Source organism: Vipera berus (assembly GCF_964194415.1).
Source record: "Vipera berus genome assembly, chromosome: 1".
NCBI lineage: Eukaryota > Metazoa > Chordata > Lepidosauria > Squamata > Viperidae > Vipera > Vipera berus.
The window spans coordinates 68522627-68546120 of NC_138202.1; the positions used below are offsets into that span (position 1 = coordinate 68522627).

Consider the following 23494-nt stretch of genomic DNA (forward strand, 5'->3'; position numbering starts at 1 on the left):
CCCCACTGCTGTCTCCACCAGGGTGAGGATGGATGGCAGAGCTTCACTTCCGGATCTGCTGCCTGACACCATTGGTCCCTGCACACAGAGGCCAGCGAGTGCATGGGGGCCAACAGTATCTGTCAGCAGCCATAGCCTGCCAGCTGTCCTGCATCATGGTGAACTGGCCATGGAGCCCCATCAGAGCGGACAGAGACAGCCCTGGGATGGCTAGTAGGAATCCCTTGCCCGGCTTGGGCCCCATCCTCTCGATGGCTCTGACAGGGGTGTCGCTGCTGCAGCTCCAATCAGCCAACCATGCAGGGAAGCAGGAGGAGGTGGAGGGGCAGCCAGGGGACTGGCGCCACCTCGGCTGCTCGCTGGCAGCCTGATGAGTCAGCAGATCTCATGTACCAGCTGCCCAGACCCCCGTCTTCCCCTCCACCTCCTCCTGATTCCCTGCATGGTTGGCTGGTCGGAGCAGCACCAGCAGCTGCCCCCATCAGAACAGTCAAGCAGATGGGGCCTAGGCTGGGTAGAGGCTTCCTTCTGGCTGTCCCGGGGCCATCTCCACCTGTGCTGATGAGGTTCCATGGCCAGTTCGCCATGATACAGGACAGACAGCAGGCTGTGGCTGCTGATGGACACTGTCAGCCCCCATCTGCTCGCTGGCCTCTGTGTGCGGGGGCCAATGGTGTCAAGTAGCAGCTGCCCTGGCCCTGGCACCTGCCTCGCCTCGCCTTGCCCTGCAGCAGTTTGCACCCCCGCCCTGCCTAACTTCATCCCACAGGATGAGCCTCCGCCCCATAGCCCCACCCACCAGAGATCCCCTGGATCTCCCCCAACCCTGCCCGGCCCTCTCTCCACAAGGATCATTGAGGTGGCCATGCCCATCCCAGCCACGCCCACCCAGTTGGCCATGACCACCACAGCCATGGCCACCCAATTGGCCACGCCCACCCAGCACCCAGCAATAAGTAAGTGGGTTTTGGGTTGCAGTTTGGGCACTCGATCTCTAAAAAAAAACAAAAAAATGGTTTGCCATCACTGGCTGTGGAGAATATTTAAAGAGTATGATTTTAAACTAATTACTGCACATGGAAAATATTTAATATGGTATGTGTATTAAAAGTATTTTTCAAAAATGTGCTGACTTTTTTGTTGCTCAGTTTTGAGTAAATTAATAATAATAATATTAAAGTGGAAGTAGTGTGAAATGTGAATAAAATCCTTAATTTTATATTCAAATTATAAAATGTGAATGGCAATTGGCAAAATGTGAATTTGAGGTGGAGTTCAATGTTTTCGAAGTGATCATGAAAACAGAAAAAAGCGCTGCCAGTTTAATGTATCAGCTGATATTAGGTTATTCAGGCTATATTCACTTATGTAAACCTGGTTATAAATTATCAAAATTTTAGCAAGACTTTTGACCTAATCTTACAATTCTTTCATATTCACAAGCTGTAAGCTGTATTGCAGGTATGAAAGAGACATGGGATTCTATGTCTACTGTATGTCTTATCCATTTGACAAAGGATGCAGTTCAATAATTTATTTATAAATACAAAATAACAAGTGTCCATGCTAAAATAAAGTGTTCAACAACACATTTTTGGAAGCATAAATATATAATGTCTAATTTATTATGTATTGTTTTATTTTAGCCAATAAAAATGTGGTCTTTTCAGTCCAACAATCTTATGAAGGAACACAGAAGACAAGCACAAATTTAGATTCCTTCCGCTTTCATTGCATAAAAAGCTTTGGACCAGTACTAAAAGTTAAAACTCAGGTAATTGTCTCAGTTATCATGTACCCACAGCAGCACAGGAAAATAAGTATGAATGTATCCCTTTTCCATGGATGCTCAATTATTCATTGGGTTATAGTGTAGCAACAAATAAATAGCCATCAGTACCATCCTGCTGATGTTTCAAAGGGTCTTGAAGATTTGGGTTTTCACCCAGGTCTTTAGCAAGTGGGCACTTTTAGATTATGTGCGTTGGTTTTTTTTCCCCATCTGGTCTTGTTATTCTTGCCATCTTCACTCTTCATTTTTGTGGTTTGCTATTTTCTTGTTTTCCCTTTTTAAAATAATTTGAAAATGGTAGCCAAAATACGATGAGACAGTCTTTTTTCCATATAGCTGTTGAATACGTACATTTCTTTATCCAAGATTTGTGCTAGATGGCAAAAAGGTTTCTGCTGAGCCAGCAAGAATTACTGTAAATTTAATGAACGTTCAGAAAAGTTAAAGGAAAATAGAAGAAAAGAGTCCAAACAATTCTTGAGGTTCAAGAATTTTCAGATTCAGCTAGTTGTTTTTTTTTTTGATGTAAAACTTTAACTTGCCTGGAATTTTCTTGAATGAAAAGTTCATTCAGTGACTGAAAGGCCAGCTAATCATCATTATCATGATCACCATTAAACAATAAGTAATCTTCATTTTTAGTATAGATCTTTTTCATTTGGCTCATCTTTTTTTTCTTCCCAGAACATTTTACCTAACGAGGACAGTGATTCTGATTATTCTTTAATTCTGCCTTTGAAACTGCTTCCAGTTGGCTATCAAGTCAAAGTTGAATTACCAATGGGGAAGGCAAGTTTTGATTCTTAAAATGAATGATCACCTTTCCTGATATTGTTTTTTTTTAAAAAACAGCAACACAAAAGGTTGCTATTCAATGTAACTGACTGCTGGTCAGAAATCAACTACTTCGTAAACTACATAATGTAGTTCATACATAATATTATATGCATATAATCATACACAATATTCACACATAATATTCATAATATTCATACATAATATTGTGTAGTTCATGCATACATACATTATGTAGTTCATACATAAACTACACAATCAATGATTTCAATGAGCAAATAGAAATCTCTTATTTTGAAGTAGGGAGCAACACACTAGAATCTCTATTCTGGCTTCAAAATACGAATTACTGAAATTTCAAGAATATGTCTAATATGGCACTTTCTGAGTTTCTTTATTGATTGATAAAATGATTATAAGTGCTCTTATGCCTCCTCAGTCGAACAAATCTAAAGAGTTCATTTGGTTATTGTTTTTTCATATGCCCAACTTATTTGTCCCTCTACCCCTTTTTAGTCCAGATTCACTGTCTTCACTAAGGTGTGTTTTTTGCCTTTTAGGGCAGTACCTTGGAACTGTATCTCCAGGTAATGGACTGGTAAGGTATTTTCTTTTTTGGCATAGTTAATACACTGAGTGAATGCAAAGGAAAGACAGTTTATCCTCAACATAAATGACATGTGCACCATTTGTGCATCATTTGAGGCTTGCATGCAATTCCCTAGTATCTCGTTCGTACTTCTTCAGAAATTCAGTAGCAAAACTACCTTATTTCACTGCTTTGATTTCACTCTGCTTTGGTGGTCTGAAAAGTGGGAAGGAGAATAGTTTCCCTCTGTGTCTCATCTTTGCCCTTAAACTTTTCACAGAGAGTTTCCCTAAAGCCTTAAACAATTTTCCCAAACCCTGAAAAGGAAAAGGAAAAATTCACCCACAACCCTTCCTGTAGTTAAGAAGTTGAGATGTAGCTTCTGACCATTCAACTATTCTCCAGTTCAATACTCCCTGAATGAGAACTTGGTTTTTCTAACTGTAGTCTAATCTGCTGTAGGCTTCAGATATAACTTCATATCAACATGAGAAGCCAGTTGGCTACCCATGAATTAATTGGTGGTATTGCTGGGCATACTCCAATGCTCTAAGGCTGGACTTCCTCCCGAGGTGCTCCCTTTGCATTAAACAAATCCATTGAAGAAGGAGGAAATTAAGGCTTAGTGCAATGAAGAGCATCCAGCAATCCCCAACTGATTGGCATGGGGCTGATTTTGATTCCCATACAGACCTGACACCATATCTGGTAAATGCCTGTAAGTTGTGAATTGATATTCAGCTAACTGCATTATTGTTTAAATGATCTGACATCTAGTCTATGCTTAGCAGTGATGTGGCTATTTCTGTGTCCCAGGTCACAAAATCTTGATGTGCGTTTGGGTTATGAGCTTTGTCCTGATGAGCAGGATTATCTGCACAAAAGGAAAAAGGTTGCTGCAGATGCCCTATATAAGCTTTTTAATCTAGGAGAGGAGTTACGAGAGGATGAGGTATGTGGACATCTTGTAATTATTTGCATGTTAATTAATTACCATCATGTTATTGCCAAACATAACTGTGCTTGCACAGCATGTTAGATTGAAAATGTAAGTTCAGGAGCTGCCATGTGTATGATTCTAACAGAGATTGAGGTATGTTATATTGTCTGGGAACAAAATGGAAGCCATACTGGATTTCTAGAAATCAGCTTTGTTCTGGATAGCCATTTTGGATCTGCACAGATCTAAACCTCTGTTTGTATATAGTTTGATCCTACATGTAAGCTGACTATAAAGAGAGCCAGTCTGGTCTAGTGGTTAAGGCACTAGATTAGAAACTCAGAAAGTGTAAATTCTAGGTCTTCACTAGATACGAAGCCAGCTGGATGAATTTAGGCCAGTCACTCTCTCAGCCTGAGGAAAGAAGCAATTGCAAATCACTTCTGAAAAATCTTGTCAAGAAAATTGCAGAGGTTTGTCCAGCTGCTTATTTAGAAGCCAAAACTTTATAAACTTTTTAAATGCATATCTAAATCTTCAGCTCTCTTTATTACTTAGCCTAGATCCAGTCAAAATGAGCAAAAATACCTAATGACATAAATATATAAATATATTATTTATATAAATAAATAAATATATCCCTCTTTTCCATTTAGTCTATGTTCCTCTCATGCCTTTCTTAACAATTAAATATTACAAAAAATTTATCAAAAATAATTTCCCCTTATGTAGATGTCAAAAACTCATCTACTACCTCGTTAGATATTTCTAAAAAACCCCAACAGTATCCAATCCATATAACCATTCAATATCATCATAAAAAATAAGCTCATTATTTAGATAGTTAGTCAGATAAGCCAATTTTATATTTTTCTTTTTACTCCCAATCATTCTTAAATCCCACAAATAAAATTCTGACTCCTGTTTTCTTTTAGTATCTTTTCCTCTTTTATTGAAATTTTTATCATCTTTCAAGTCCACTTGCAATTTCCATGAAGTAACTCCAATAAATTTCTTATATTTCAATTTGAAAGAGAAATCCACAATGTCCTTTTCAATGTTTGAATGAACATCTAATTGCATTTGTAATCCAGTGAATCCATCTCAATTGTTTCCAGAAGGATTTGTTCATCTTCAGTTGTAACGTCTGGTTCCAGTAAAAAGTTCTCTTCACATTCCATAAATCAAACATTTTCTTTAAAGTAGCCATCTTGTGCTCTGGTAGTTAACCTTCAAGGTTTTGTTTTATAAATGATATGTAAACAAGACAGCTTTCCTACACAAGAGTTTTTTCAATTCACTCTTTAAAAAAAAAGCTACTTTTTCCATTTTAAATTTTAAAAAAATGTTTTATTTTATTTTAATCTCTTTTGTGTAGTTTTTGTGAGGCAAGCAAAAATCAATAAAGTTGTCAGACATTTCTAAATATTATAGTCCCTGAAATAATGACAATCACCAAACACGCATATTTAAACAAAATCTTTAACTGAAGAAGAAATTATAATCCAAAAATTGCATTAAAATGAGGAATGTCAGTTTTAGTACTCATAAATTTAGGCTGTGATACAGTTGTGAACTCACCTGAACTCACTACCTGTTGCTCAATTCACTAACCAATCGGGGAAAAACTGTTTCTACGACTTAGTGATGAAGCGTGACAGTATGAAGGACATATGTTAATTCATGTTTCCTTCTTAAATCTAGAGGAAGAAAAAGCATCCTCTCTCAATAACTGGAGGCGAAAAAAGCTGTGACATTGTTTCCCTTTGGAGACGGTTAAGCTGCCATTTTCCCCACTGGAAACTGGAACTGCCAATTTGATCTATTAAAAGATAACTTGGAATTTTTTTCTAGAATCTTAAGACTATACTATGGCCAAAGTTACTGTTTATATTATTGATGAAGTGACTGTATGTATTTCTAACAGGTCCCAGTGATCGCTCTTGTGGCAACTGGAGGTGGTATCAGAGCCATGACATCATTATATGCTCATCTCTCAGCCTTCCAGAAACTGAATCTTTTGGATTGCATTACATATATCACCAGTGCTTCTGGATCAACATGGTAAAAACTAAGAAAAATGTGTTACATTTAATTAGAATTCCAATTATACTGGGCCCAATGCTGAGAACATTATGTCTGTGGAAATGAACTCAGTTAGAAAAATAAATCATTCAGCATGCTTTACCATGATGAGTACTTTTGGGACATCACTCTCTGTACTCCTTCATTAGGCTAGGACTATGAAAGTCAATGTTCTACTGAGCAGAAAGTATGAAAGGCATTCCTTGGTGGAGCAGAAATATCCCACACCCCAATTCTGAATGTAAAATGATTCAACAATATTATTGAAGGCTGGATTAAATGTTGAGAATCTTTCAGCCAGAAAAAAAAGATGAGGTTCACATTGGGGTTAAAGGTCATTATAAGTATAATTAGAATTGAATTGTCCATGTCCACCATATGTCTGCATTTAATAAAGGACAAGAGTAAATTCTTCTATTTCAAAATATGTGTCCAAAGAATTAATTGAAACCATGTGGGTTGAATTCTTTGGGCAATTCAACTTGAAAAATAGATACCGATATCAGATTTATCACTTTACAAGAACAGGATATTTTGAACCAGTTTCTAAAATGCTAGTAAATATACTATGAATATATAATAGTGGAGAATTTTTTTATTTTATTAAATATCATTTTTCCCACTACTGCAGGACACTGACAAATTTGTATCATCATACTGACTGGTCACATCAAAGTTTCGACGACCATATCAGAAATATGAAAAGACAGTTGATGAAGGACAAAAATAATATTATTTCTATTGAAAGATTGAAGCAATATCACGAGGAGCTAACTAAGCGGATCAAAGCTGGTCATCTTTCATCTTTTACAGCACTCTGGGCCCTCATTCAGGAAGCTTTGTTCCACAATGGAGTATGTTAATTATTTGTTATGCAGCAGAGATGTGATCCCTAGTTTCTCCTATTGAAGCAGGAATGTGACATCATGTAACATCATCTGTGCTGGTGAGTGTGAGTTGCCTCACACTTCCGAGCACTGATGATGTTATATAGTTGGGTAATGAAACATCTGCAAACAAACTATCAGGTTCAGAGAATATCAAGGATTTCACAGTTTAACACTGAGCTACATGTATTCTCTTCTATTGAATGATGCATATGTTAAAATATTTTATTTTGTTTCCCTTTATTTGAAGATGAATCTCGGTAAGCTCTCAGACCAGCAACAGGCTTTGAATCAGGGGCAGAACCCCTTTCCTATTTATACAGCCATAAATGTCAAACAGGATCATGTCAGCACTTTTGACTTTAGAGGTGGGTACTCACATATCAGTCTCTCCACTGTGGAAATATAGGTTTTGGTTGCATGCTATAGGCATTGGAAGAGAGGAGAAAAAGGGAAGTGCATGAAATGTTGACCTTGAATTTAGTAGTACAAGTACTTCCTATTTATCACGAATCTCTTAGAGTACTTCTACCTGGATTGTATAGAAAAGGTTGCATTATACTCAGTTCTACCCAACTTCATCAAGATCGTGCAGGAAATCATGTAATACTGTAATATTTAAGCTATTGATAGGTTAGAGATGTTTTAGGTCACAATTTGCACTGATAAGAGTTGAAGCCCCAAACATCCAGCAGCGAACCAGTTTCCTGTCCTGAACTAAGTTATCTCTGCTTGCATTGTTATTTAGAATAATGAAAACTGTTCTCCTCTACATCAATATTTTTTTGAAAAGACCTGCTTCTGTTTTTGCTGAGCAACTAGGCCTTTTTTTTTTTTTAGTATCCACGTCTAACCTCCAAAAACATAGTACTGTATGTTGAAAGCTAATGATTCAAATCTATATCTGAGTAAGAGGAAACGACATTATCTTTTATCGGCTAGGGATTACAGGTAGTTCCAGAAATTTTCTTTTAGAAACTTATGCATAAGATTTGAATAAGTATTTAAAGGACTACAAATTATTCCCTTAAACAGCTTTTCATTGTTCTCTATTTTTATAAACATAGTGATGCAAGTTGTTCTTTGAATACAAACTTCTCATGCTTTGCACTTAGATTTGTAGATGTCACAAAATCTATCAGGATAATTGGGACAAGATGGTTGTTTGATGCTATTTGTTTTCTACAAGAAATCTCTCTGGAGGTTCTTTCTTTCTTTCTTTCTTTCTTTCTTTCTTTCTTTCTTTCTTTCTTTTTTCTGATTTAATTAGATTAATTAGATAAGTTTTATTGTCATTATTTTACTCTGGGCACATTGGCAGACATTAAAAATGAAATTTAGTTGCTTGCTCTCAAAGTGTAAACATACTGTACATAACAGACATTTAAACATGCTATATACAATGTAAGGATCTGATCAATCAGTCCTACTAAGAAAGCAGAACTCTTGAAATGGACATCATTTCAAAAGGAACTTTTATTGGGAGATGTTGACAGCAGGAATAGAAGGCAGGATCTGAAGGTTTCCCACATGAATCAATAGGTCAAAAGAATCAATTTTAATCCCTCCTCAACTGTCCATCTAGACGGTTCAATCTGCAGGTGTGAAAACGCTGTGGGAACAGGGCGATAAGGCGCCACTTCCAAGGCTGTTTGATCTCTCTGCGCTGTGTCTTCTGCGCCTGGAGATAAGGCAGATGGCCGGAGGCATGTTCCATTCTCACCCCAATGGAGAAACATCAAAGAGAAATAGAGTAAGGAATAGAGCAAAGGAAATACACATCAGCAGCCCCAAGCTTCCCCCTTCCCCTCAGGAGAATGGCAGAACCTGAAAAGAACAAGAAACCCCTTGCCCATAGAAAGACAAGGTTCTGACATACAACATATGTATGTACATATGTACATCATTACATATAAATAACATCTAAATATCAATCACTGTCCATGTTGAATACATAATTGAAAAAGGAAGCTTTAGAGTTTAGAATATGGAATGAAACTATGACTGAATCTGGATGTTCTGCTTCAGATACCACCGAGCTTCCTCCCAGAAGGTAACAAGGAAATCAGTCATGAAGAGGATGTGTAGTGTCTCAGACAATCTTGTGGACGCTGCTCAAGCAACACTTATATGCTATGTCCAATTTCATCTTTGGATCAGTAGCCAACCAAGCTTTCACTCTTTTGTGTATCCCTTTGTTGCAGAATGGCTGGAGTTCAACCCTTATGAAGTGAGTTTCCTAAAATATGGTGCACAGATTCGCTCAGAGGATTTTGATAGAGAATTCTTCATGGGAAGGGTGGTGAAGAAGATCCCAGAGTCCCGGATTTGCTATCTGGAAGGTGATCTGTTTAATTATAAGCTAAAGGAAAATACAGCAGAACTTATCAGGGAAATCTTGAAAAGATCCTGTCTTCCTGGGCAGCCTTAGATTTCTAGCCTTTTTACTCCAACGGGCTCAGAGCTCCATTGTGTCAATATTCCAGTGAATAAGTAGTCTTCCCATGTTGTTTATAATAGCAATAATAATACTACATATATAGTATATATATATATGTGTGTGTGCGTGTATGTGTGTGTGTATGTATATATAGTGTATAGTGTATGTATATATTATACGAGACAGAGAGAGAGAGAGAGAGAGAGAGAGAGAGAGAGAGAGAGAGACAGCATGTAAGATTATGAATCTGTACAAGACTCATACTGAGTTTTTGTGATCAATGTACTTTTCATAAATTGTGTTCTTATATTCTGTTTAATCTCAGCATACAGCATTGACATATGTAGGGCATTGAATAGAACATTTCCTACTGCTCCCTTTGTCACCAATAAATTGCTTTCATGAGTTGCTTCACAGCATTGGAAGAAATATACTTTGTCTTGGCCAACTCCCTGTCCAGTGCTGGGTTCCATTACTATAAATGTTGTTAGTTGTGAAGTCGTGTCTGACCCATCGTGACCAATGTTCCTCCAGGCCTTCCTGTACCCTACCATCTTCTGGAGTCCATTTAGGCTCATGCCTACTGCTTCAGTGACTCCATCCAGCCACCTCATTCTCTGTCGTCCCCTTCTTCTATTGCCCTCAACCTTTCCCAGCATTAGGCTCTTCTCCAGTGAGTCCTTCCTTCTCATTAGGTGGCCAAAGTATTTGAGTTTCAACTTCAGAATCTGGCCTTCTAAAGAGCAATCAGGGTTGATCTCCTCTAGGACTGACCGGTTTGATTGTCTTGCATTCCAAGGGACTCGCAGGAGTCTTCTCCAGCACCATAGTTGAAAGGCCTCAATTCTTTGGCACTCAGCCTTCCTTATGGTCCAACTTTCACAGCCATACATTGTAACTGGGAAGACCATAGCCTTGACTATACGCACTTTTGTTGGCAGGGTGAAGTCTCTGCTTTTTTAGTGTGCTGTCTAGATTTGCCATGGCTTTCCTCCCCAGGAGCAAGTGTCTTTTAATTTCTTGGCTGCAGTCCCCGTCTGCGGTAATCTTGGAGCCCAGGAAAATAAAATCTCCATTTCTTCCCCATCTATTTGGCAGGAATTGAGAGGGCAGATGCCATGATCTTGCTTTCTTAATGTTTTTTCTTAAATTTTTTCCTAATGTTTTTTCTTAATTTACTATAAATAAATGAATAATAACATGTATAAAATTTTAATTTGGAACACTGGAGTGCATACAGGCAATCCCTCCACAAGAGCCTGTCTGATGTAGAGCTTGAGGTATTGGATTAGGATTAAGACCAGGGGCATCTAGGTTCTAGTCTACTCTCAGCCATAAGAGATTGCTGAGTGACTTGGAGTCCTCATTCTCTCTCAGACCAATCTATTTTACAGTGTTATGGCAGAGTCTTACACTGTTATTGTAAACACATACCAGATGAAAATACTGAACATTGCAATGTTCCCAAACTGAATGCCCTTCAGATCTGTTGGATCACAATTTCCTTAATTTCCAACCAATTACCAGAAAGTGCCAAGTGGAAGAAGGCTATGAGAGTCAGCCATTAGACCAAAGTCAATTTCTATATTACCAATTCAGAAATGTGTCCTGTGCTAATTTGCATTTGGGTTTCAGTTATACTGCTTTCAGCAGCCAGGATCTGGACTATACTTTTTCATTCCCAAGGCTCATTCTGGCAACAGTGTCGTCACTTGGGGGTCCAGAGAGTATTGTGTGAAATAGGCAATTAGGGACAAGGAAATCTTCATCCTTCAGGTTCCGTCCTTGTTTCCCTCACAAACATAGTTGGGCTTCAAGAAACAGATTGCTTGGAGGCAGGGCCAAAGAGGGACAATTATGTGGAGAGAGAGGTAGCCAGAGAAAGAAAGATAGGTGGGGGTGTATGGATACTTGCATAGGTAAACTACTGAGGCTTCCCATTTTTGTCAATCAACAAAAAAGAAAGAAAAAAGATGGAATCAGTGTTGTGCTGCAAACAGCAATTTTGAGGCATGTGTGTATGAAATCACACTGCAAATACCAAAGAATGGAGCTTGTGTCACAATGCTGTGAATCTGACTGGAGGTATGAATGGAAAAGTTGGGTGAAAAATAGAGAAACTGTGCGCACTTCACATACCTGAACCTCAAACCAGCCAATCATAATTTAGCTTGATGCATTGTGCAAATCTAGGATGATTGGATAAACATCTAGTGAAAAGGTAGTTGCTTTGGTTTTGCTATTCCTGGCTTTTGACTCCTGTTAGGATTTACTTTAGGTTCTCCAGCTGTGTTGTACTAGAGTCACCTATTTTTATTCTTGTCATAATGACTGGGTTTGTATAGCATAATAGATTAGATTAAAATGAGGCTGGGTGCTTTGTATTCAATCTGATTAGGGGACCATTGTCCTAGCATAATGTGCCATCATTTTAAACCATAATATGCTTTGTTTATTTGTTTGGCTATAGTACATTAGCTAAACTCAATGCTTGTGCTTTGTTAATGTGTTAACAGTGGATATGACACTATTACAATAATCTTATTAGCCATAATGGTTTTGTTAATACTGTGGTGCTAAATTGTGTCTACAGTATTTAATTAGCTGGCAGTAATAAATATTTATAACAGTTTCTCAGTCTAATGAGCCTATATCTTTTGATACAGTTGAGATGGACTATAATTTGAGTTAATGCAATGTCTTCAATGTGGTTGGTCTTGTAGGTATCTGGACTAACATTTTCAGTCAAAATCTCCTGGATTGTTTATACTGGACCTCAACACAAAAAGAATTCTGGGAACGATGGGTGAAAGACATGGAAATAAAACGTAAGAATTTCAATACTATTTTTCGCTTTGGCAGAGTTTTTTTTTTTTTTTAAAAATGGTTCATTTACAAAGTAAAAGAAAGGTGACAGACACTCTAACCTCTTCTGTTTCTGGTCACCTACTCAGTCAGATAGGAACTAATTGTGGGATCATTGCAGCTACTATAACCTATTCAAAAAATTATAGATAGTTAAGAAAATAGGGACTGTTCTGATTTATGAATATTTTGATGTTTAAGGACAATGACATTTCTAGATTATGTACTGATATAGGTCATTGCGACCTTTGCAATATATGCATATAATAATGAAAAAAATGTGATATAAAACCTTGGGATTCTGTCATATATGTATCTCCTCAGTAGATACATAGAATTTCTCTGTGCCTGCTCATAACCAGGAGTGAAACTGTTGCCTCCTAGCCCAAAACTACAGCAACAATGACACTTTTGGAGAAACTTGCACTTATGTGCCTGTTCTTTAGGGCTTGACGATGGAAGAGTGGTGGTGTTGTGCTTGTAGAATTATAATAATGGGCTATTTGTTTACTATTTCCTTATGCACAACTTTGATTTATTTTCTGTTCATATGTAGGTGATACATATGAAAAGATCCATCTGGAATCAGTGCTAGAGAAAAGGCTAATTAGCAGACTCAGCCTGTGATAGGAGAAGAGGTCATTTTTAAGTGACTCAGATCTGTGTCTGTTTTTGCAGGGCATATTCCTTTTTGATGCCACCATTTTTAGTGGAATATGCTATATTTAAAAAAGCCTCAGTAATGCAGAAGTGTCATATTTTGAAAACAAAAGGAAAAGTCACCATAAATGAAGTATCTCTATATTTTGTTTCAGATGAGAATTATTCTTCAAGTGATTATCCTCCCACGGTCTACAAACCTCCAAGTTATCCCTATGGAAAACTCTGTGAAATCTTCAATGACATTTTAACTAATCGTCCTTTATGTGGGGAAAATCATAACTTCCTGCAAAGCTTTGATTTTGATAAAGATTATCTGCATCAGAAAGAATTCATGCAATGGAGTGGTAAATGAGAATGATAATTTCTAGAAACACTCTAAATGTTCAGAATTGAATCAGTTCAGAAATATCTCCAGTCAGTTTCATAACTACGGAGTTACAAAGGAGATGGTTATATAGTCCTATGGTATCTATTCCTTAAAAGATGATATTTGATCTAGATCAGGGGTGTCCAATTGACGGCCCGCGGGCTGGTTTCATCATGTGGAGGCCGTGCCCACTCCAGCTCCAGCAATTGAAAAAAAATTGTGATACATTGTGACACGTCACAACATGTCACTAGATGAGAGTATATTTTCATGTATTATAGAAGTGGTATAGTAAGAAGGGTGTTTTGGGGTATGTGACTTCCAATTATTCTTCCTGACCTTGCAGGGGACAGAAATAGCACCTTAGGGAAGACATATGATCTACAGGATTCTTGGATACCTTTCCCTTATATAAAAACTTTCTCTAGAGGAAAAGAAGTATCACATATATATATTTTTGGTCCTGGGAATATTTATTGAAACACACACAAGTTTATCTTGATCGATCGATTGATTGATTGATTGATTTCTTTGTCAGGAAATGACCATGTAAAAGGTTGAATTTGGCCTTTGTTTAGCTCTGGAATGGTTTTCCATTTTTTACATTCCCAATGGCAATGAGCCACAAAACAATTCTTGATCATTGCACATTTGGAACAAATGGGAGTTGTTTCCACATTTCATTTTCATAATAGTCTATTTTCAGTGATTTCTTCATTAAGCCAAACAATGACATTACCCGTGTAGCCTCTTAAGAATGTGAAACATTTGCTGGATTGGACCAAAACATTATTATTATTATTTTGCTGATGGACTTTCTAGATGGCTGTGGAAAGTCTACCAGCAGCCAAAAGTGCAACAACATTTGGTTACCTGTTTCTCAGTATTTCATATTCATTCATCAGATATATATTTTGATCCTATTAGATTAAGCCACAATGATTACAAAGTAATGTCATATAGTTTTCCTACATGAATTCGTCTAATATTGTTAAAATGGTTATTGCCCTATTTTATTTACATATTGATGACAATGTGATGAGGTGATAATTACAGCATTCAGAAGATTAACTGGGGAAGAATAAGGTCACTACAAGATTTTACAATATTCAGAATGTTATAGTTTTAGGATCAATCTCTAATGCTTAATAACTAAAAATCAGTTCAGTAAACTATTAAAGCCATGGGTAAGAAGCTGGCAGAATTCCTTTGTGGGTTGAGTGTATCTGTCATTGTGTTCAGAATTCAGCTTTTAATATGCTACGTATATGCATAAAACAATATTTCTAATGTCTTGGGAAAACTTGTTTTTGTTTGTGTGGGTATGTGAGGGTGTTTCTGAATGGCATGGTGGCCTAGTAGTGAAGACGCTTCCCTTCCATTTGAGAGTTGAGAGTTCAATCCTACGTAGCAGCAGATGCTCCTCTTCTAGGGCGCAAAGGAAAAAAAAATGCTGTGAACACCGCATGGTGTCAGGAAGGGCATCCATCCAGTAAACACTCAGACCCATCCAGTCAACCCGACTCTACCCTGAATTAAGGGATTATAGGGTTGTAAAAAGAAAGGTTTTGTGGGTATATTTTCATTGGCTTTGGAATCAACACAATATAGAGTGCCTAAATATTTTGTTAGGGACGCGGTGGCTCAGTGGGTTAGGATCCTGAGCTTGTTGATCAGAAGATCAGCAGCTTGGTGGGTCGAATCCCGAGTGCCGCGTAACAGAGTGAGCACCTGTTACTCGTCCCAGCTTCTGCCAACCTAGCAGTTCGAAAAATGCTAGTAGAAAAATAGGGACCACTTCGGTGGGAAGGTAACAGCGTTCCGTGTGCCTTTGGCATCTAGTCATGCCGGCCACATGACCACAGAGACGTCCTCGGACAAATGCTGGCTCTTCGGCTTTGAAATGGAGATGAGCACTGGCCCCTAGAGTTAGAAACAACTAGCACGCATGTGCGGGGGAACCTTTACCTTTAAATATTTTGTTAGATGGAATAATAGACTAATAGCCAATAGATTTTATGATTGAGTTATATACCAATTGTGTTCTAGTTCAAAGCATAAGTTGTTTTTTTTCTTCTGAAGACAATGTTATGAACAAGCCTTGGTGGAGCAGTGGGCTAATGCCTCCTTAAGTAACACCAGCTGCCTGCAATTAGTGCAGGTTCGCATCCCACCAGGCTCAAGGTTGACTCAGCCTTCCATCCTTCCGAGGTAGGTAAAATGAGGACCCAGATTGTTGGGGGCAATTAAGCTGACTTTGTAATAATGCCGCTTGGGGTGTGTGTGAAAGCCCTAATAAGCAGGCATATACATAGAATGAAGGCTACTGCTAAGCTTGTAAGCCGCCCTGAGTCTTCGGAGAAGGGCGGGATATAAATGGAATTTTAAAAAAAAAAGCTAAATATGTATCTTTTGGATAAATGAGATTCCGAACTCACCAATGTTCCAATAATATAGTTTAGGTTATATATATTTTTTTTATTGAAAAGTTTTAACATACAATTTTTCCCTTAGAAAATCCCCCCTCCCCCACCCTTCTCCCTCCCCCCTTCCTCCCCCCCCTCCCCCCCTCCCCCCCCGACTTCCCAGAGCTAAATACAAGGTATGTATAAAAAAAACAATCATAAACAACCATATACTAACAACCATAAACTCTAAAATCTATCACTCTCTAGCTTATATAGGATAAAACAAACCTTAGTAATATTAAATATATATAAAAAAAACTAATATAGAAAAAGAAACAAAGAAAGAAGCCTTATTCAAATATAAAACTTCTTAACCCTATACTTATTCTGGATAAACTCAAACCATTCTCTCCCTTCCATAATATAGCGTTCCTGCAAGTAATCTTGCAAATAGGCCGAAATCTTCGCCATTTCAACCAAGTCGGAAACCTCTAAAGCCCACTCTTCTATGGTCGGCAGTTCCTCTTTCCAGTACTAACCTATCAAAAGTCTTGCTGCCGTAATTAAATTCAACATCAACTTAGTATGTTCCACCAGACTTTTATCCAAAAAGCCTTAACCTTTTTACAAGTCCACCATATATGAAAATATATTACGTCTTCATCACCGCACCTCCAACATTTAGGCTAATGATTCAGATACATACTTAGCTTTTTAAAATCTAAATACCATCTATAAAACATTTTGTAAAAATTCTCTCTTAGATTTCAAACTTGTTTAAATTTTACATTCCTCACCCAAATCTTTTCCCACCTCCCACTACTTGGCTGTAAGTACGTTGTGAAAGTTCCATAGACTTCTGCTGTTCTTGTTCTTTTATCTTTTTTGATCGTTTTAAAGCAGCACGCGTCACCCTCTGTTCTCTGGGATCATCCAAAGGTGTTATAACTTGATCTCCTCCAGCACCATTCTCCTCTGTCTGTCCATCTTCAGCCTCTTGATGTTCTCCTTCTCCAGATCCCTTTGCAGCTTCCAGAAGTGTTAATGGGGTTGCTTTTAAAACATTATTGTAAAAATCACGCGCTTGCATCACAGTAACCAGACGGTACCTTTTACCTTCATGCATCACCATCAACCCAGCTGGGATCTCCCATCTGAACCTTATATCTCGTTGCTTGAGCTCTTGCACAAGAAATGTAAAATCCTTCCTTCTCCTTAAAATCTTTGGAGGAATTTCTTTTAGAACCAGAACTTCTTGATCAGCAATCACGACTTTAGTATCATAGGCAGCTTGTATAACTTCATCTCTAATTTCCCTTTTTGCAAAATAAACCACCACATCTCTAGGCAACTTTCTCTGTCTAGCAATCCATGAATTCACACGAAACACTTTATCCATGCCTCCTTTTATTTCGGATGCTGGCTGATTCAATACCACTTCAAGAGCCTCAGAAACCAGCTGCTTTAGATCTTCCTTAATATTCTCCTTTAAACCTCTGATTCTAATGGCAAACTGCATCTGGAAATATTGAGCAAGACTCAATTCTCTATCCATTTTATCTCTTAAATCTTCATTCTCCAGTACTTTTGCTTCTAATATGGCATTCTTTTGAGTCAAATCTTCCACTTTTTCATCCAAATCTTCCACACATTCAGCCACTTTATACACTGAAGACAAAATGTCTACCTTCATCACCCTGAACTTCTGTTCCATCCTCTCCTCCATTCTCTCCTCCAACTTCTTCAATTTCTCCTCCATCTGTGCAAATTTATCACCAATTGATTGATTAATTGATTCCAAAAGTACCTGGGCATGTTTATCCAAAGCATCTCGTAAATCCTTCGGTGTCAATACATCAGGAGGGTGCAACGCCTGTAATGATGATTGTTGCACCGGAGAAGATCCACCACTCCGAAGAGTTTTAGGGGGAGGTTTAGCCGCCATCTTTAACTTTCAATTGTGACACACTTTCACTTAAAGTTTAAAAAAGTCCATCAAGCTCGAGAGTAAAATAAAATAATCCTCTTCACCTTTTCCTCTTGTACCGCTCTGCCTGCTCCTTTTAATCCATAGTCCTTCCTTCAGGCAGGGGTGGTCGCAGACGCCTGGCTCTGCTCCATGAAATCAGGAGCAGAGGCGCTGGCCAGCTGGGAGCGACCCAGGCTACGGGGGAGTTCGATCCTTCAGCTGCCCAAGCTGCAAGCTCAGGCGGCCCCGGAGAACTCGACCCCTACCTGGGGCCACACCCCCTCCTCTTCTCCCGAGGAGGGGGCTTCAAATTCGCCCGAACAGCTGATCGGCGCTGTTTCGGGCGAAAATCACTCAGCTGAGCCGCGGGCAGCCCGGGAAGGCTGTCTCCGGCGCCGCGCAGCCACCGGAAGTCAGTTTAGGTTATATTTTGTTTATTTAAACGTAAGTACTTGTGTTGCTATTGCTATGCAATTCACTGTTTGCTCAATGAGAATTAAACTTATTGGACTCCTGGCCCATCTACCTCAGCAGTCATTTCTCATAATAGCCAACTTGCATGAAGAAGCTCCCTAGTCTCCTAGCAGATGGCTTTTAGAGGCAATCACACTACCATTGAAGCTAATAGCCATTGGCCCACATGACTTACATGAATTGGTCAAACCTATTTTTGAAGCCAGCCAAGCTGGTAGCCAGCAGCACATTTTGTGATATAACATTTCAAAGTTAATTATGTATGGTATACATATGTCCTTTTATCTGTCAAAATTCTTCCAAGATTCAATCTCATTAGTGACTTTTAGTTCTAGTATTTTGGGAAGGGGAAAGGAGCTTCTCCTTTTCTACTTTATCCACACCATATATAATTCTGAACATCTCAATCATGTCTCTTATCATTGTTTCCTTTCTCAGAGTATGTGAGGCAGCACAGGTTTTGTTGGTGAAAGACAGCCTGGAGTTATTATTCATGTTGGTTGGAAAAAACGCTCATCAATTGTCTTTCAGATACCATCTTTGACACTTCTTCTAACAAGTTGACTCCAAACACAAAGACCCTCTGTTTACTAGATGTAGGATATTTTATGAACAACAGTGGCATATCACTTCTCAAGCCAGAAAGGAATGTGGATATCATTATTTTTCTGGATTATGAGATGAGTGGAATCTTAAGGGTGAGACAAAATATGTTCACTATTATTTTCCTTTGGAATGCTTGTGTGCTTACAGGATGGAAAGGTGTTTTAGAGTTTCTTAGATCCATAATTATAGTTCAGCTACCACAGATGCCAAGTTTACCAATATGGTGGATAAGTAGAAGACAGATAGTTTCCATTTAACCCAAGAAACAAAAAAGGATCATCTTTATTTTACTACAAAAAGGATATGATAGTTGCCTATATCTGAACATCATTTTTAGGTGCCAACACAGATGATGGGGGGGGGGGCAGAGTTCAAGCAACTGAGACAAATAAAATGCCTTAAGATAAGAGAGAGAGAGAGAGAGAGAGAGAGAGAGAGAGAGAGAGAGAGAGAGAGAGAGAGAGAGAGAGAGAGATCTCCAAGTGAATCTCCAAACTGTAGGATAGCTTGTTAAATTCCATAGCATTATATCTAATAGGAGCTCTATTTTGAATGTAGAAAGTATGTAGTTAGTCTGGAGGAGAAGGAAAGACAATAGTGAGTGAAACAAGCTTCTCTAATACTGCTTTCCTGAAGCAATGTAGAATCTGTGTGTGTGTGTGTGTGTGTGTGTGTGTGTGTGTGTGTGAAAGAAAGAAAGAAAAAATAGGTTGGGGAACCAACTGGAAGTTGTCTGGACTGTGGACTTTGAATTATAGTTTATAGTTTATAGTTTATTATATTTGTATACCGCCCTTCTCCCGAAGGACTCAGGGCGGTGAACAGGGCACATATAAAATACAAGGTACAAAAGTTAAAAAGAGAATTAAATACAAAGCCCATTAGCTAAAACAATAAATAATAATGTAAAAAACCACAATAAAAAACCCCAACACATCCCCCATCAGGCCAGGCCGGCTTGTTCAAATAAATAGGTCTTCAGATCGCGTCGGAAGGAGCGAAGGTCGGGCGCCGTCCGGAGCTCAACCGGCAACCGATTCCATAAGTGCGGGGCGCCCACAGAGAAGGCCCTTCCCCTGGGGGCCACCAGACGACATTCTCTGACCGGTGGCACCCTGAGGAGGCCCTCTCTGTGGGAACGCACAGGGCGGAGGGAAGTTGACGCCGGCAGCAGGTGATCCCTGAGGTACTCCGGACCCATGCCGTGTAGGGCCTTGAAAACCATTACCAAAACCTTGAATCTCACTCGGAAGACAACTGGCAGCCAATGCAGCTTGCGGAGCAGAGGTGTAACATGGGAGTATCGGGAGACTCCCAGCACAACTCTCGCGGCTGCATTCTGTACCAGTTGGAGCCTCCGAGTGGTCCTCAAGGGAAGCCCCATGTAGAGAGCGTTGCAGTAGTCCAAACGAGAGGTCACGAGCGCATGAGTGACCGTACACAGGGCATCCAGGTCTAGATAGGGCCGCAACTGGCGCACCAGGCGAACCTGGGCGAAGGCCCCCCTAGTCACAGCCACTATATGGTCTTCCAAAGTAAGCCACGAATCTAGGAGGACTCCCAAGTTGCAAGCCCTATCTACGGGGGGTAATAGCTCAGCCCCCATGGAAAGAGATGGAATATTCTGAATATCCCGGGATGCCGGTATGCACAGCCACTCAGTCTTGTCGGGGTTGAGTTGAAGTCTGTTCCTCCCCATCCAGACCCGAACCGCTTCCAGGCAACGGGACATCACGTCGAGGGCATCACTGGGTTGGTTTGGGGTCGAAATGAAAAGCTGGGTATCATCAGCATACTGATGATACCCAACTCCAAAACCACGAATGATCTCACCCAGCGGTTTCATGTAGATGTTGAACAGGAGAGGCGAGAGGACCGACCCCTGAGGAACTCCACAAACGAGAGACCTCAAGGTCGACCTCTGCCCCCCTGCCAACACCGACTGCGAACGTCCCAGGAGATAGGAGGAGAACCACTGAAAAACTGTGCCTCCCACTCCCAATCCCCTGAGATGCTGCAGCAGGATACCATGGTCGATGGTATCGAAAGCCGCTGAGAGGTCTAATAGGACTAGGACAGAGGAATATCCCCTGTCCCGGGCCCTCCAGAGATCATTCACCAGAGCGACCAATGCCGTCTCCGTGCTGTACCCGGGCCTGAAACCCGATTGGTACGGGTCTAGATAATCAGCTTCATCCAAGAACAAAGGGAGCTGTTGCGCCACCACGCTCTCAACAACCTTCGCAAGGAAACGAAGGTTGGAGACCGGACGAAAGTTATTTAACACTGCTGGGTTCAAGGCAGGCTTCTTGAGGAGAGGTCTCACCACCGCCTCCTTCAAGACGGCGGGGAAACTACCCTCACTCAAAGAGGCAGATATAACCGCCTGGAACCAGCCTCGTGTCCCCTCCCGAGCCGGATAAACCAGCCAGGAAGGGCACGGGTCCAATAAACATGTGGTGGAGCTCAACCTCCCCATAATCCTGTCCACTTCCTCCGGAGTCACAGAATCAAACTCCTCCCAGATAACATCGACAAGACCGCCCGTGTCCTGATCGTCAGACTCTGCCCAGTTGGAGTCCAGACCGGTCCGAATCTGAGCGATTTTGTCCAACAGATGTTGACTAAACTCCTCGGCACGACCCTGCAAGGGTTCCTCCCTCACCTCCTGATTAAGGAGGGAGCGGGTCACCCTAAACAGGGCGGCCAGGCAGTTATCTGCGGACGCGATAAGGACGGAGAAGTAATTAGACCTCGCCGCCCTTATCGCTGCAAGATAAGACCTAATATAGGTTCTTAGTCGCAATCGGTCGGATTCGGATCGGCTGGACCTCCAACAGCTCTCTAGGCCCCGTCTCCGACGCTTCATCTCCCGAAGCTCCACGGAGAACCATGGAGCTCATTCATTCATTCATTCATTTATTGGATTTCTATACCGCCCTTCTCCCTAGGGACTCAGGGCGGTTCACAGGGCATATATAAATAGGTATACAAAAATTAAAAGAGAATTAAACCATGCCCAATTAAAATACAGCAATAGTAAAATAATAAAACCAATTAGAAAACCCATATTCCCCTTCAGGCCAGACCAGCTAACTCGAACAAGTGGGTCTTCAACCCGCGACGGAAGGATCGGAGGTCCGATGCCATCCGGAGCTCAACCGGCAGTTGGTTCCATAGTGCCGGGGCACCCACAGAGAAGGCCCTCCCCCTGGGGGCCACCAGTTGACATTCCCTGACTGGAGGCACCCTGAGGAGGCCCTCTCTGTGGGCACACACAGGGCGGAGGGGAGTTGACGCCAGCAGCAGGTGGTCCTCGAGGTATCTCGGACCCATGCCATGTAAGGACTTAAAGATCATAACCAAGACCTTGAACCTCACCCGGAAGACAACTGGCAACCAATGCAGCTCGCGGAGCTCGCTGGGATCTGCACCAGGTCAGGGGCCGCAAGGGTACAACTCGGTCAAGTGCCTCTGTGGCTGCCCTTTCCCAGGCTTCCACTAAGGCATCCGCTGAGTTGTGAGCAACGGAGGCAGGTGGGGACCCCAGCGCTGCCTGGAACCTATCAGGATCCATTAAGCGCCTGGGGCGGTACCATCTAGTTGGCTCCATACACCCACGGCGGGGGGTGGCAAAACGGAAGACCAGCCGCAGGAGATGATGATCGGTCCATGACAGGGGCATAACAATTGGGGAGCCCCCACCAAGATCATCTAACCACCATCCAGATAAGAAAACCAAGTCAAGGGTGTGGCCTCCCACATGAGTCGGTCCAAGAATTACTTGCGTCAGGTCCATGGCCGTCATGGAAGCCATGAACTCCCGAGCTAACTCAGATGATCCTCCTAGGGATGGTAGATTGAAGTCACCCAAAACTATAAGTTTGGGGAACTCAATCACCAACCCCGAGAGGATGTTGAGTAGCTCAGGCAGGGCTGCTGCTGCGCGACTAGGCAAAAGGTACACCAGCAGCAAGCCCAACTGCGCCCCAGGACCACATCTCAAAAAGAGAGACTCACACCCGACTATCTAGGGAACGGTGGTCTCCCGCGGACACAAGGTCTCCCTAATAACTACCGCCACTCCCCTGCCCCTACCTTGAGCCCGAGGCCGGTGTAGCACCCGGAAACCTGGTGGGCAAAGATCAACCAAAGGAATACCACCCTCTGGGCCCAACCAAGTCTCCATGATGCAAGCCAGGTCCGCATGCTCACCCTCAACCAGATCCCGGACAAGGGGAGCCTTATTAACAACGGACCTGGCATTCAGGTACACCAGCCGGAGCTCAGGTGGCTTCACATCCTCGCTCCCGGGACCTCGGGGAAGAAGCAGAGGGTCGGAGCGCCTCACCGCTTGTAAATAGCGGAGATGCACTCCCCAGTATCGATGCGGCCCTCTGTTCGTACACCTGCTACCATTCCCCAACGTCATGGGAATAAGTAGTCCCACGACCCGCTCCAGAGCCCTGGAGGCGACCGACCCCCGCTCTCCCCCCACGCGATCAATTGTGGTTCAAACTTCAGCTGGATTGGAAATTTCATCTAGAATTTCCTTTCCTCCTTTTCCTTACTTCAAAACTTGCACAGTCTTTTTAATTTACTTGTACAAAGGTT

At 41.0% G+C, this 23494-nt stretch overlaps 1 protein-coding gene across 1 annotated transcript in view; it reads left to right on the plus strand.

The window, feature by feature from the left end:
• LOC308659322 (cytosolic phospholipase A2 beta-like) overlaps positions 1-23494 on the plus strand; it is a gene marked incomplete at both ends in the record, with an annotated part of 43137 nt that overhangs the window by 16558 nt on the left and 3085 nt on the right. The window contains 11 exons of the mRNA XM_081312840.1: positions 1647-1774; positions 2477-2581; positions 3148-3185; positions 3993-4128; positions 6044-6180; positions 6833-7055; positions 7339-7456; positions 9293-9430; positions 12252-12356; positions 13209-13400; positions 18806-18972. Coding sequence (XP_081168966.1) covers positions 1647-1774; positions 2477-2581; positions 3148-3185; positions 3993-4128; positions 6044-6180; positions 6833-7055; positions 7339-7456; positions 9293-9430; positions 12252-12356; positions 13209-13400; positions 18806-18972 — 1487 coding nt within the window. The remainder of the gene's footprint in view (positions 1-1646; positions 1775-2476; positions 2582-3147; positions 3186-3992; positions 4129-6043; positions 6181-6832; positions 7056-7338; positions 7457-9292; positions 9431-12251; positions 12357-13208; positions 13401-18805; positions 18973-23494) is intronic.